This window comes from Mya arenaria, chromosome 15, assembly GCF_026914265.1.
Source record: "Mya arenaria isolate MELC-2E11 chromosome 15, ASM2691426v1".
Lineage (NCBI taxonomy): Eukaryota > Metazoa > Mollusca > Bivalvia > Myida > Myidae > Mya > Mya arenaria.
In genome coordinates, this window is record NC_069136.1 from 48,557,309 (window position 1) to 48,572,556 (window position 15,248).

Below are 15,248 nucleotides of genomic sequence, written 5' to 3' on the forward strand. Positions count from 1 at the left end.
ATGTAACAGGAACGATATTGAAGATGAATATCATTTTATGATTGTATGTGATGTATATAGTGGCTTAAGGAGAGACTATATCCCTCCGTATTATACAAACAGGCCTAGCATGTTCAAATTTGTTAAACTACTAAATGTAAAGAGTAAACAGCTCCTGCATAAAATAGCTGTATATATTATTAAAGCCTCTAAATTAAGAGATACTATTATTAATATTGTGCAATAGAATATTGTATCATTTCCTTCTCTCGTGTAATTATATGAGATGAAATGCATGTTTTGGTAATGGTGTTGTATGCCATTCTTTGTGTATGTGTACATTTGTGATCTACTAACATGTAAATGATGATAAGCTGTATATGCTTAATTCTTAATAAAATTATGTTATGTTATGTTATGTTTTGTTATGTTATTATAAAGGACATCTTACTATAGGAGGAAAGGGTACATTGAAGCGGACTGTGAAGAACTTAAAAATCATGAGTTTGACAGAAAATGTTAGTAATTGTGTTTCTTCGAAGTAATATTAGGTTTCAACTGCCAACTATGTAAAGTGTGCATGTATGATGAGTTTTAAACAAAACAAAAATATATTTGAGAGTAATAAGCATTGTATTCATTGTAAACAGAAGGATACCCGTCCTGGTCTCCATGAGGGCAGAAGAGTGCTTCCAAAAGAGGACAGGGCGCAGCACCATTGAAATTGATTCTCTTCATTCCTAGTGTATTTACATTATTCGTACTACTTTCAATAAACGATGAATCAAGTGCCCTCTCACTAAACTATTGATTTCATTTTAGGTGATGCTGTGTCGGGAGCCATCGACAACCGCGACACTCAACTGGAAGTTGCGCGCAATCCGAGAGACCAGTCCGAACCTACTAGTAGGCGTTGCAAATCATCAGAATACACGGTACAAAACCGGACGTTGTGTGTTGTGAGCCAGTAGAACCCGTGACGCCAGACCGGATGCTGCGCATCATGATCCAGCGCACCCAGCATTTTTAACCGAGTGAGTTAATGGCACACACGTTACCCTAACAGACCAGAAATCATATTCAGTTATCAAGCAGAGACAACGAGACAAGACCGGAACCTTCGTATTGAGCTGACAACAAAATTGACTCCGTATTGAGATGGCACATCGCCTATATTTTCAAACCGGAAGTTCCGTATAGGGATAAAGCAGATGACCCTTTACATGAGCAGAAGTGCAGCACTATTTTATATATTATGATTGTGATTAACACTCCATTGTTGTTCCAGATTCACCATTTAACATTGATATCGTATGTGTTTGTCGTACGCGTGTCATTGCAGACACAAGGGGGTCGGTCATATTGTCCGGCGTCGACGTCCTTGTCTGCGAACTGGCTTATCCGGTCTGTTAATAGTATAAGTTACGGGGTCAGTAGGTGAGGGAGAAGCTCGAACCCGATTATAGTTTCCTGCGCCCCGTATATCCCATATCGGGTCACTTTCTAACCCCGTAACGTATATATCACGTCGACAGCCTGTTTACATGTTTAAATGTTTCAGTAATTCGTCGGAATCGGAACGCCATTTTGGTACGATATAAATTTGGTAACCCAATATGGAAAAATATGGGGTCACCGCGTGACCAGTCCTTAACCCTTGGCGTTGCTTTATTTATGTTGGAGGCGTGATATAAGATAAACTCATGAAATTTTTGCACTTAGAACTAAAGCCAGTTTAATCTTATCATACATACTTATTCAATTATTTACTCAAGCAATATCGCATTATCGACACCAGTGCATGTATTGAGTTAATATTACTAACTTTGACATACTTTCTATTCAAACTTTGATGAAGTCTGATATTTTTGCTAATACTTCCTTTCTGCCTTCAAACTTCAACAGGCGTCTATTGCATATTACAATAATTACACGAAAAGAATATGCTTAGCATCAAGTCGGCGCGATAAAAATTAAAATAAAAAAAACACGCATGAAGATTACCAAAAAGAAGTAGATAAGTTATTTAATTCAATGATAACATGTTAAGTTGTATTGTTTTTTTTTGAACACACTTTAATGTTATGAGTATATTGAACAGGGATAAAGAAAACTATACATTATGAGGGAAAAATCTGGAACTTACTCTTTTGAATGACATTTCCAAAAACAAACAATTAAGCAAAATTAAGCTGCTCGCCAAGGGAGATTACTGCGTAGTAGATTGAGAAACATGTAAGACATTGTTATAGTACCGTGTAACCTGCATCTATTTAGGGGATTAATTGGTATTTAAAATCAATATTTAAAAAAAATATTCAGGGCCGCTATAATTTAAGACACCGCTATCAATTTAAGTATAATTTTTTTAAACATATTTAGACCTTCTTCGTAGAGAATATCAAAAGCAGTCTTCTAGAAATTACTAACTGAAATTATGTCCCCGTCAGTTAAAGCTATTTTTTTTATATTATCTCATATAGTCGGTGAAAAGATGAACTTTATATTTCTGCCCCACCTTCACTTTTTTGCACACTGGTCAATGTTACTTATTGAAACTTCAGAATATTGCATACTGGCTTTAAAGCTTAGAGCAAGCTCATCGTAAATTAAGATTCCATTGGTAGCGATAGAGTTAAGTTCCTTAATTTGGTCAAACGGAATTGATTCAAACAAGTTATAAAACATGCATTTAAGTGAGCTTGTTTGCATGTCAAAAAATAAGCTGAAACAAACATTACATCTACATGTATTAAGTGGCCGATAAGTACACTCGCATTGGTGGTTTCTGCGTTCGGGACTTATTTCTAAGGATATACTATGACGTATATGTTTCATTTTCCTACCATCATATCTATAGGATTAAGATTATAAGTATCCTCCATGACCGCTCCCGAGAGTAGGATGTTGGATGAATCTATCTTACACGAGCGGCTATGGTAGATGCTTTTCGTCCCACCTCAGTTAAACAAAATAATATTAAATGCATGCTTTCACTGGAACTCTTTTCTGCGTAGTGCAAATAATTTGCGTAAAGATATGTGATAATTCGTGGTCATGGATCTGCGCGCAGTGATTCAGATTATGTAAAAACTCAAATCGTTTTTTTTTTAAATAATTATGAGAGCCCAGCATTATTCCTTGAATGCAGCGTGAAAACTTTTTAGGTGTCATTTGAAGCGAACAATAATTAATTTGGATTTTAGATATTACCATAAGACAAGGTTTCCATGATGCTACAGACGACACTGCTCGTGTAAGATAGGTTCATCCCAACACATGCGCAGGGTGTTCTATGGAAAATCGGTAAACGTCGTTTCCGCAAAACAACCTACAATCTCGACCATGGAACATACTTTTAATATGCAATTAACTTCCATACATCGTCTTACTTTATGTTTAGCGCCATCCCCAGTTGGAGTTTCGTCTATCGAAAACACAACACTAAATATTGAGCCAAAATAATCAGAAGTAAGGAGTTGATGAGGGGACGGACTGGGTCCATGATATGGAGGTGTTTATTAGGAAGAGTTTACTGGGAAGTGTTTACTATGACGTGTTTATTGGAAAAAATGCCCCCTTGTCAGCTATGGACATACGCATGTTAATGATTTCAACATAAATTCAGCTTTACGATTGTGCCTTTGATTGTTTTTCAAGAGCCGGATGGGTAGGTCTTATAATTGTATTTTTTTGCATTGGAACTTGCCGCTGAATCAATATGGTATGACCTTAAGATTTAGAAGACGAACCTAATCAAGATCAGATAACATGCATATATAAATATTTAAACAATTTATTTTGCATGTGAACGTGTTTAATATGAGAATTATTGCGCGCAATAACGATTTGAACTCCAACCAGATGATAAACGACTCTATTTATGTATTCAGTGCTCGTAGCTACTAAGGATAAGAAAAACGCAAATGAGTATCAGGCCATACAAGATTGATACCCTTTTTACTATAAGGCTCTGTTGAACAATTAGCGCAAAAAATCGGCCCATAAAATTAAAGCTTCGAATGTTGTAACCCTTCCCACTGTATGTTTACACGGATTACAGGCGACTATTCATAGCTCATTGAACAATAGTTATTAAAAGTTCAACCTCAAAATTCGTGATTATGGGTCGATATCTTATCCGAGCTATACAGTAACATAGTTACATAGGGTAACAAGGGTGTTTTTCAAAAGTTTGAAAAGTGTTTTCTCTATGCCAATTATCAGGTTACGCGGTTGCATAGGTTACAGCCGATTTGATCGGTTTCATCGAAAACATTCAAAGTTCAAAATCAAAATCCAAGCTTTTAGGTCGACATCTTATCAGAGTTATATTGTATTTTTTCTATGTAAAATATTGGATTACGCGGCTATATTGGCTACAATGATACATCCAAAATAGTCCAAGTTCAACCTTAAAAACCGAGTTTTCAGGCCGACATCTAATCAGAGTTATACGTTACAATAGTTACAATGAGTTACATGATTGCTTTCCAAAAGTTGTTTTTATGTTCAGTATCGGGTTACGCGGTAACATTAGTTACAACCGGTTACATCGGTTACGGGGAAACATTTCAAAGTTCAACCTCAAAAATCGAGTTTTAGGCCGACATCTGTTCAGAGTTATGCGGTTACAATAGTTAAAATGAGTAACAGCAGTTTTTTAAAAGTCTGAACTTTGAAAATTTTCGCTGTTACCGATGTTAGTAACCTGTTGTAATATCCCGTTAATATAGACCCAAATCCGTTTTATCATCCCGTATTTGAACTGAATATATAATTAACTTTGTATTTGCACTCATGTATACAGCTATACTTTTATAAACAACGTGCACATGGATGCTCATACGCTATTTTTTAACTGTCTATTCGCTTAAACCGCTAATCTAAATGGCTGTTATTCCATCAATATAGAATATCGTTTAAGGCAAAGATTGCTTGGTAATTTGCTATAAATGGTGCAAATTATTATAATTTGTGTGCATTAACTCGTATTTAGAAAGACATTATTTATGTAGGTGGTAAAATCGTGTGACAACAATTTTCCGTCTACAGCTGCATTCGATCCATACATTGTAACGATTCAAGCATATGAAGAGTGCTAAATTAGAAAAGTTGTTCATTGTTCTTTATAAAAAACAGAAGCAAACCATCTTGCTATAAACTTTATTTTTTTCAAACTAAACGAAATAATTATAACTAATAAAACATCATTGGGGAAAAATAAAACTCAAATATAACAGAACGGGGACAAGAAAAAACACGATGCGAAACAATCATCAATTTTAAATGTGGTAGGGGAAATACAGTGTAGTTTCCATTTCGAGTCCTTGTAGAGTTCCTTGGTCGTTGACTGTCGCTGATGAAATTTTAAAATCAATGGTTCATCAATATGTCACACACAAATGCTCAAAATCTTTTTCGAATGAAAGTCGAGAGACGACAACATGATCCAAATGCTGTGAAGAAATAGTTTATTTAACTTTGGTAAACCAGATTGTTTATGTAAGACACTTTTTCATTGCTTATTCAAGTCTATAGTGGCATGCATTAAATTCAAGGATTCTTCAATGTCCAAGTTTTTTTATTAAGACGCGACGGGCAATGGTTTGAGAGACAAATCCGAGTTAAAGCGATAGGAAATTAGGCCATGGGCATATGTGAGAGTTGTCCGCCACTCAGTTTGGAGAGGATGCCGGCCTTTTCCTGCAGCTTCCGGAACATCATGACAGCGGCGATAGTCGTAGCGACCAGGCCGCCCGTCATGATTATGATCAAGGCGATAAACAAACCCTGGTTCATACACAAATCGTCGTTAGCCTCCGGGGCTGAAATGAGGGGAAAATAAGATATACATGTAATTATATATAGCCCATAAAGGAAATAGCTGCCTACAAATAAAACATGTCAATATTGAGATGAAAGAGAGGTTTTTTCAAACACAAGTTATTCTGAAGACAGAATAAGTTCCATAACAGAAATACGCTGCATGCGACAAGGCTATCGGTGATTTGCAGACGACCAGAAACTGTGCTTTTAGGAAATTGTGAACTACGTGTTGTGTTTTCGCATGACACCCACCTTCAATGACGACCTCCTCGGTGGTGATTTTGATGGACGAGCCAACGCTGATTTCATCCACGTCGTTGTCCTGGTCTTCAGCCTGCCTCTTCTTTCTGCCGTAGCTGTTCTGACCGTCCGTGCATACAGTCTGTGTGCGTAAAGAATCATTTAGTTTACTTAATAATTCAATGTCTAATTATACAATACAACAATAGGCCGCCAATTGAATACAACTGGGAAGTTATTTGGTTATGTTTAAAATTGCCAAAGGTAACGTTCTTATGCACCAGTCAATTATAACTACGGCCCCCAGGACCGGGGAATAGCGGGGAATAGCGGGGACTTTGACTTTCGGTCAAGCCGGTCCCGGGTAAAATCCCCGCCCTGCGGTAACAGACTGCTGGTGAAATCCCCGCCAAATGCCCCCGCACCCCGGGAACGTCCTAGGTAAGGGCCATTCCCTGCTATTTTCGGCGCGAAAACAAAACCGCTGCATTCAATCGGCACTGCGGACCACTTGGAAGGTAAAAAAACACGGCCCATTTCCGCCGTTATCCCCGGTATATCCCCGGACCTGGGGGGGGGCGTGGTAAACAGCATAATAGGTTCAAGTATAGAGAGGCGAAATCTAGACTGGTCGGCTTTGGGTAATAACTAGAAATGAATATATTGGGTATATGAGAGCTGCATGAAACGGGCGAGAGGTGTAAAGCATATGCATTTGTACAATGGAGTTCATTAATAGATTTTACGTACGGCGCTGCAGGATCCAAGGCAGACTTGGAGGGTACAGGAGAAAGGCATGGAGACGGATCCGCCGGCGAGGGACGTGGTTCGAAAGGCTCCGAAGGATGCCGACAGTTGGCCCTGCGACACCTGGGACATGTGGGGAAACAGCTCCGTGTCTGCTGCACAACTATAGAAGTAGATGAACATGTACATTGTATTACAAAAATGCATGTTTGCAATTTTCAAAGTTTCTATGGATAAAATTTAGTTTTATAAGAAAAATGATTTCTCAATGAAAATAACACTTCTCATTCAACTTGTCATAACATTTGTAGTCAAGAACTGTGTTGATGCTTGTTAAATATCCAAAACGGCATATAACTTCTACCAAAACGGCAACATCTTGAACGCGCTGAAATATCTTTTCAACGATTGTGTACAAGTATGCTTACTAGCTGGTGATGACTTCGATGTTGTCAGCTGTGCAATCACGGGCCTTGATGTCAAAATCCTCTGCAACATAAGCGTAACCATGTGAATTAGGAAAGCAACTCTAAGTCTTATAATAAAACATCAGTTCTGTGATCATTCACCTGTTCGCTTGTATGTTTCGAGGTATTGTTATAGACTTGGTGTCGTCCTTGTCGGCGAAATTAAGCTAAATCGTTGTAAGACTGTTTGTCCATATCCCAGAAAGTGTTTAAAGCTGCACTCTCACAGATATAATATACCGTTTTTACAACTTGTTTTAGTTTTTGTCTTGGAAAGAGCTAATTTTTGCGTAAATATCTGTAAACCAATGGTAAAAGAACCATAACTTGACGTTCATTTAAGGAATGAATTGCGGGGTTGATGTCATTATCGGGGTATGAACGCAATTGGGTTGGTCAATGTGTGTGGAGTCCGAAGGACTTTGACCAACCCAATTGCGTTCATATCCCCGATAATGACATCAACCCCGCAATTCATTCCTTATATTTACACCAATAGTTCATTATTTCATTCAAGAATTGTTAAAAAAATAGTTCATTTCATTTAAGAAAACCTTTCAGTAATCCGTTCTGACCCATTCTGTAAATAGAACGACCCGACTATAACCGGAAACTTTTTTTCAAATGACGTCACAATAACGCGGGAAAAGATCAACCCATTGAAATCACTTTAAAACGTAAAATTGAAACACTTCTGGTACTAATATATTTAAAATATAATAAACTAACACTTTTAAAAATGTTGATCTATATTTTTACGGGACCTGCAGACACAATACAACCAATAACAAGATCAATAGCTTTCATGTATATTGTTATGCAATGAATTACGATCCGAACATATCCGAAGATGTTGCGTTCATCGATTGATGAACGCAATTGCCGAAAGGCAATTCATTTAAGGAATGGAAGTTGAGGTGCAAATATATATTGTATAACCCGCAAGGAGTTACGACGTCATTGTTTACTCCAATATTGCGTTCCGATTGGATTAGCATGACATCATTTAACCAATGATATAAGACGTTACAAAAACCAGGTTTTTTATTATACAAACGTATATTGTCGGTTACACTTATTTAAGAACAAATACCCAATTGATACTGCTTTTATTTAATAGTTATTTGAATTTTTTTTGTAAATGTAAATATAAGGATTGATCGCATTTTCTTGCGTTTATGCTGTATGAACGCAGTAGGACAAGCGAGTAAATGAATTTTCTCGCGTATCCTACTGCGTTCAATCCTTAATTGTTGGCTGCTGTTTTAAGAATATACGATTCATTACTTGCCGTATTCTTCTTCATCATAATCTCATTTATTTACACTCTGATCTTTGTGTTATGATCAATACTAAATGTCCCCCGTAAAAGACAAATTATGTTATTTCTAATTATATTATTACTATCGGTACAATAGTGGCTCCAGATTTTCTATGAACTAACCTGACATTATTAAATCAACACTGACATTAACTGAGTAATAATTAGCAAATTCATTTATTTATTTATTTATTAAAAGGTCTCAACGTAACAGGTGAACTTACGGATGTAATCGGCATCAAGCTCTAACAGCATGGTGATGGTGTCGGTCAGTTTCACGGTGGTACCGGCGACGTCAACGCCGTTGCTGAACAGTTTCATAGTTGCTGTTGGTTTGACCGTCTTGTTCTGGCCGGCATCGTCATCTTTGTCCCTGAAGAAGGGATGAAAAATGTTTGATAGCGCGAGGATGGCAAACAATTGAGAAGAGTTTGTCAAATTGTATATAGACTTAATCTTAAGCTCATGTTTGCGAATGGGATCGCCGGACAGACTTTTAATCACTTAGAAAGATTCCGACAAAAACGAGCTCCTGAAGTATTTTGAGTAATTGATTGGATTTAATAAGTAGATTATGCAACGGTTGAAGCTTGCCCACTTTCTAGTAGAGAGACATTCGCGCCAACATCATGAAAGTTATTAAGCAATTTTTGCTTAATATCAAGCAAATGAGTGTGATTGGCTTAAGCCGATTTAAAGGTTTAATGGTGCAAAAAAATAAATACCTATTATAAGTTGCAGTGTTACTGTATGTCATTTTCTGATTAAAATAGATTAATCTATTGATTTCCCACCAGCAGCCAATTGTATAAACAGATTTACCCAGCGTAATATTTTACCGGCGGTAATTTTTCTGGTAAATTGGCGGTAAGCAATTGTATAAAACAAAATTAATATTTTACCAAGCTATTTACCGCGGTAATATTTACCCTCCTCCTAGTTCTGGCTTCCATAACTTTAATGTTGATATTTATTTTTTTGATGTTTACAACACATTAAACACATCCAAAAAGGTAGTATATAACGTGTTCGCTGAAGTTCTTTAGCTACCCTCCTCCAAGAGGTGGGTAAATTGATTTACCGTTTCAGTTACCAGAATCAAGATGGCCGACCAGACATAAACAAACGCTCGATTCACAACTCATTTTGTCGATTTTAAAGACAAATTGAAACATCGTGAATAGAAAACTGTTCCATTACATCCATATCAATAGAAGAAAGGAATACAGAGGTAAGAAATCGCCAATAACAACTGTGTGAACAAATAACTGCATTAAAAATATTCCAAATCTGAAGTTAAAGAATGTATTTACCTTGATCGCGTTTAAATAATTTCAAAATCTTTCAAAATTCAATGCAATGGTTCGAGACCAACACTTGATTGCAGGTCTCGACCTTACTTTGTTGAAATGTACTGTATCCCACTTTGCACATATTTTGAGTATTTTGCACATAAATATTTACAATCAAATTGAACCGCCTGTTAACATTGAACAAATAATGACAGCTATGACGTCATTTTCTATGAAAAATACCTCAGTTTATAGTCTATTTCTACAGTTTTCTTTTATATAGAGGCACACATGTATATGAATGGGTGATTGCTAACCAAATACTACTGTAGAGTGCCCTGTTGATAATATAAAAGTTTACTGTATATTTGATAAAAACAACAACTGTGGTATGACAACATACCCAAGTATGATTTTTTTAGTTTGTAAAAATGTATATAAATTATACTGTGACATATAAAAGTTCTGAGATTAACACGTTTATGTTCAATTGTACACAACCATTTCATAATTGTGATAATGAATATAAATAATCATTTTAGGCTTTTCATCAGCGAAAGTCAGCAGAGCCAGTGTGATATTAGAACATATAACAGGCACATGATTAAAGACACCAAGAGCAGTGAGGTAATAATAAGATGGGGTTTTTTTTCTTCTGTAAATAATCAGTATACTTTCATTTGAGTGAAAGCAAAATATAAATAACTGGTTTAATTATTGTGAAAGCCATCATCTCTTACCGACGCTCTTGTTATGAAGCTGATTTTCACAGACAACATAAAATTTTAATGGTTACAAAATAAATTTACTTTTCTTTAGATTGCTACCAGTGGAGGACCAAGGTTATATTACAATTGTGCCGACAAGAAAACAGCACAAAATGAACTTCATGGAGCCGCTAGTGTATAATATGTTGTTTAACATTGCTGATTCTGGTTATTGGTATCTCCATAAGAATTGACTTTGATTTTGAATTTAAGACCGTTTATAATTTAATGAAAATACAAAATAAATGTTACACTCCTTTGTATATTAACTTTATGCTCCTGTAAAATGGAAATATAGTGACTTATAATAAGTCTTATTTATGAGTAAGTACTTCTAACACTTAAATTTGACATCCACAATGGGACAGCTTATTTTTTAAATAGTTAAAAAATATAATTAAATAGTGCTGACAATAACTGAAGAGATCTGTTTCATTCGATTTTAAACAGAAACAATGATGACATAAATAAGCAGACATTAAAAATAATTTCACGAGGTTAATTATACATGATTGCACTTTTAGTGCCAAGTTGAGGTTACTGCAAGCCTATGGGTAAGAACATAATTATACAAACAAATATATACATGTATGTTACAAACAAAATAACAAGATCAAAGAAAAAGATTCAAGAGAATTTGGTCATTAATAATACACATAACTGATATACTATAAAAATGTCGCATGTAGTTTAATAATCTTATTACTTAGCAAAGTGGTTGGATGCAGCATTCAAGAAATGAAATTTCACATAGGAAATATAGAAAAAGATCAAGTACACTTATAAAATGTGTCTGTTTTGACACTAAAAGAATCAGCAATAATTCAGTTTAAAATATAACAATGGACCCCCAGCATTAATTAACAAATACATGGAATACTGAAACAACGGTAAATATTAGATTAAAGATATGAATTATTGAACACTTTAATGAGAATCAATTCTATGAAACTCAGTGCATCATTTCTATGATAAGTTGAAACTGACTATAAATTCCTTCAATGTCAGCGTGAGAAAAATGGACGATGCCATTAAATTTTATTCAAAGATATTTTTTGTATTTTGTGTTAGCAAGTATAATTTCTTGTCAATTTAAACTTCTGTTTTTAAATTATTTAGATATATTGTGTCATTATGAATTGCATATCATTGCAATAATGTTCGCATTTTCCAGCGGTATTCGTTGACCGTTTTGTATGAAGTAAAGCGTAACACCCCTGAATTCAGAATAAACCGTCCCCTTGAAATGTTGCATGTGTTTTATTGATCAGCCACGGGAGTAGCTTATAAATACTTTGTACTGTTTTGTTGAATATTTACCATGTAACTTGTTGGACTGATTTAATGAATGTTGTCATAAACCTGCCTTTTAATAGGTGTTTTTTTTTATAAAAATGGAATGTGGACGTTCATTTTTTATAGAAAAAAAGATACCTCCAATCTGACAGCTGTGCGGGAAAATGACGTCACTCTATTGCATTATGGGACATTTTGGTAAAATTTACCCTAGTAAATTTACCGCCTTGGTAATTTCTTTTATACATCGTATTTACCGCCATGGTAATATTACCACGGAATTTACCGGTGGTTTTACATACCGAGGTAATTATTTACCATTGTTTATACAATTGGCTGCTGAGCTTTGAATTTCGTTCTCTAGTTTTGTCTATGTTGCTCCTCGTGTCAAGCATTGGCCTCAGAAATGTTCAAATATTGATGCATGTACGTCTGTGTAAGAACTAGCACGTTCTACTTACGCGGCGGTGATGTTGTTGCTGACAGTCAGGTCCCCGAGATCTGCCACACACATAACAGGGATCTGCTTGTCCGCGCCGGTCTGGTACAGAGCCTTCTTTTGTATAATCACCTTAAACGACTCCTCCTGTAAAGGTCAAGGTCAATGTCATATGTTTTATATGGGCAATAACACACATGCGACAATGGCATGTCCTACTGTTTGCAGCACAGGATTCTTAAAGTGAAGGTGCTTGTTAAATATCTACATTGTTTGAAATACCAAATGGATATTACGAATGGTAAAGCTACATCGTACCAACTATAGATAACGTTCAATAACTGAAGTTTTATCATGACGGTTACACGTCAAGGCACTCATTGTATGTTACACGATTTGAATCGCTGGTGGTGGTGGACTCCTTTGTGAAGGACTATGTGTTAGGAATGACATATGTTAACTTACGTTCATACAACGAAATTAATTGTAAAAGAGAGTACGTACCCATTGGAGGTTACACGACGTGAAGTCTATTTCGTGCGAAGATGAAGTGCTGCTGGTGGTCTGACGACATGCGGCGTCCTGTCCCTGGATGTAGATAATACCCCCATCCTCAGCCCCTGTCACTGTCAACACGAGCTTGCTCTTTGTGCAGCTGTCCACCGTCACTGGTACAGACATTAAATCATGTTAAGGGGAATATCATAATAGACCGCAGAATTATGGGAGACTATATCATTAATAATAATACCTAGATGCTTTTTCAGGATTGGACTTTAGCAGGGGCGTGACTTTGGCGAAACTTGAAATGGGCGCCTCTTTCCCCGGAACCTAGACTATAAGCTTTTGATATGATTTGGGTGTTGGCTCTCCCCCAAACACTTTTTTGGCTTATATTGGGTATATTTTAGGGTTTTTTATGCATGTTAATTTTACCATATTGACAAAAAGTTGCTGGAACAAGTTTGCGGGAAGGGTGCGCAATTACCCAGCTTAATCAGCTTGTGGTACCGGATTTTACGTATCCAATATAAGTATTTGAAAGGAATGTATAAAGTCTTACACTAGTTGTTGTTTGCTTATTTTTAAAGATATGGAAGAGCATAAGTCCTTTAGTTATAAGAGATAAATATAAGAACAATCAGTTTGAAAAACAGGAAAATCGTTTTAAATTATTGAACAAAAATGCTTGAAAAAAACATATCATGGTAGGATACATTGATTGGAAGACAAACAAATGATCCCAGAATGTGGCAATCTATTACTTTGATACAAACCCAAGGTATCAGAACCATGTTTATTAAACAATGTCCAAGTCTGCGTTGCCGATCGTGTTCTGTTCAACTGGTTATATACATCGTCTTATTTTCTTCAACAACGACTATTCGTTCCTTAACTAAGACACAACCATTACAACATTTTGAAACTTACGGACGGGATCAAACGCGGTCTGTGCAGCGGTCGTGGCCACCAGAACTGCCAAGGCGAGCATGGAACATCCGGTTCTCATTGTGAAGGCTTTCTGTAAACAAGAGATAACGTGAACATACCATAGCCATCAGTATGATCCCTTGTGATCTCTATAAACATAATCTGTTTGTTTCCAAATACATGCACTTACGGTATATTTTTAGTTGTTCGAATGCCATTTTATTTTTAAAACTGTCGCAAATTCGTCTGGGTCAATGATAACGGTCTGTCGCATATCATAAAGACGGTACTATGACGAGTTTTGCCGGTATAAGAAACTACCCAAAATAACATACCCAAAAGGAGAAGAAATAGCGGTCAGAAATTTAGCAATGCAATAATTGGGTTAAGAACACATCGGTCGGTCGGGAAACCGGATTTTTATATTTAATTTTGTTAAACCTAACACGTATTTGCTGAAAGCCTCTTATGTCTACAAAAATAATATATTTATGGCTGTCTTACGAAAAACATTGTCAACCTAAATAGATTTCACAATGATGTTACAAATTGTGTTTTTCGTTTCTCAAATTTGACAATTCAATGAGTTCATTCATTGCTATTAAAAATGAATCGATGAACGATAAAAGACAAAAACGTTTTTTATCTGTGAAAAAAATATGTGTGCGTTTATGTTTTCAATTGTAAAACGTGTTTCTTCTTTGAACAAACATAAATGAGCCGATTGTTCAGAACTTTGTTAAAGTTAACAACGTTATTAATATCATCGTTGTTAACATCATCGTTGTTAACATCATCGTTGTTAACATCATCGTTGTTAACATCATCGTTGTTAACATTCAAATCAATATTGCTCTAAGTTTCACAGATACACTTATGATGTGCAGTATTCCTAACAAGAGGTGAGACGACTGTTTCAACTGTACTTGTTTTATTTAAACAAACGAGCCGATCAGCAAATATTTCACCTTTAAAAGTTAACCACGAAGTTGTTAATCCCGTTATTAACTTTAACAAAGTTCTGAACAATCGGGCCATTGTATAATATGACAACAACATCAACGACAAAGTAACGTTTGACGCAACATGAGGTTTTTGTTTAATCTTTACTTTTGCTGATGTGTGGTATCAATTTACCGTCGAAACTCGCTATGTCAAACTCTGTTATCTCGATGCTTTGGTTATGTCGAACTTTCTTCGGATTTGTTGGGTTAAGTTATACACTTCGGTTAAATCGAATGTTCGTTATCTCAAAGTCATTCCCGAGGCCCCAATGACTTCGAGATAGCGAGTTTTGACTGTATCACCCCTATCATGAACGTGTTTGTGTTCAGAGCAACTGAAATTCCAATCAAAACTAAACACTTTCTTCTGCGCCAGGCATAAACCTTATCAAAATTGTAAAAGGAAAAAAGTACTTACAGGTATTTCTGGTCAGTC

General features: G+C 36.0%; 1 protein-coding gene across 1 annotated transcript; it reads right to left on the reverse strand.

The window, feature by feature from the left end:
* Window positions 1-5,622: 5,622 nt before the first annotated feature.
* LOC128219441 (uncharacterized) lies at window positions 5,623-13,887 on the reverse strand. The gene is made up of 8 exons (XM_052927251.1): window positions 13,809-13,887; window positions 12,882-13,045; window positions 12,400-12,524; window positions 8,808-8,956; window positions 7,224-7,284; window positions 6,799-6,958; window positions 6,061-6,190; window positions 5,623-5,807 (listed from the first exon to the last, which is right to left on the reverse strand). The coding sequence occupies exons 1-8, from the start codon at window positions 13,885-13,887 to the stop codon at window positions 5,623-5,625; spliced, it is 1,053 nt and encodes a 350-aa protein (XP_052783211.1).
* Window positions 13,888-15,248: the final 1,361 nt, after the last annotated feature.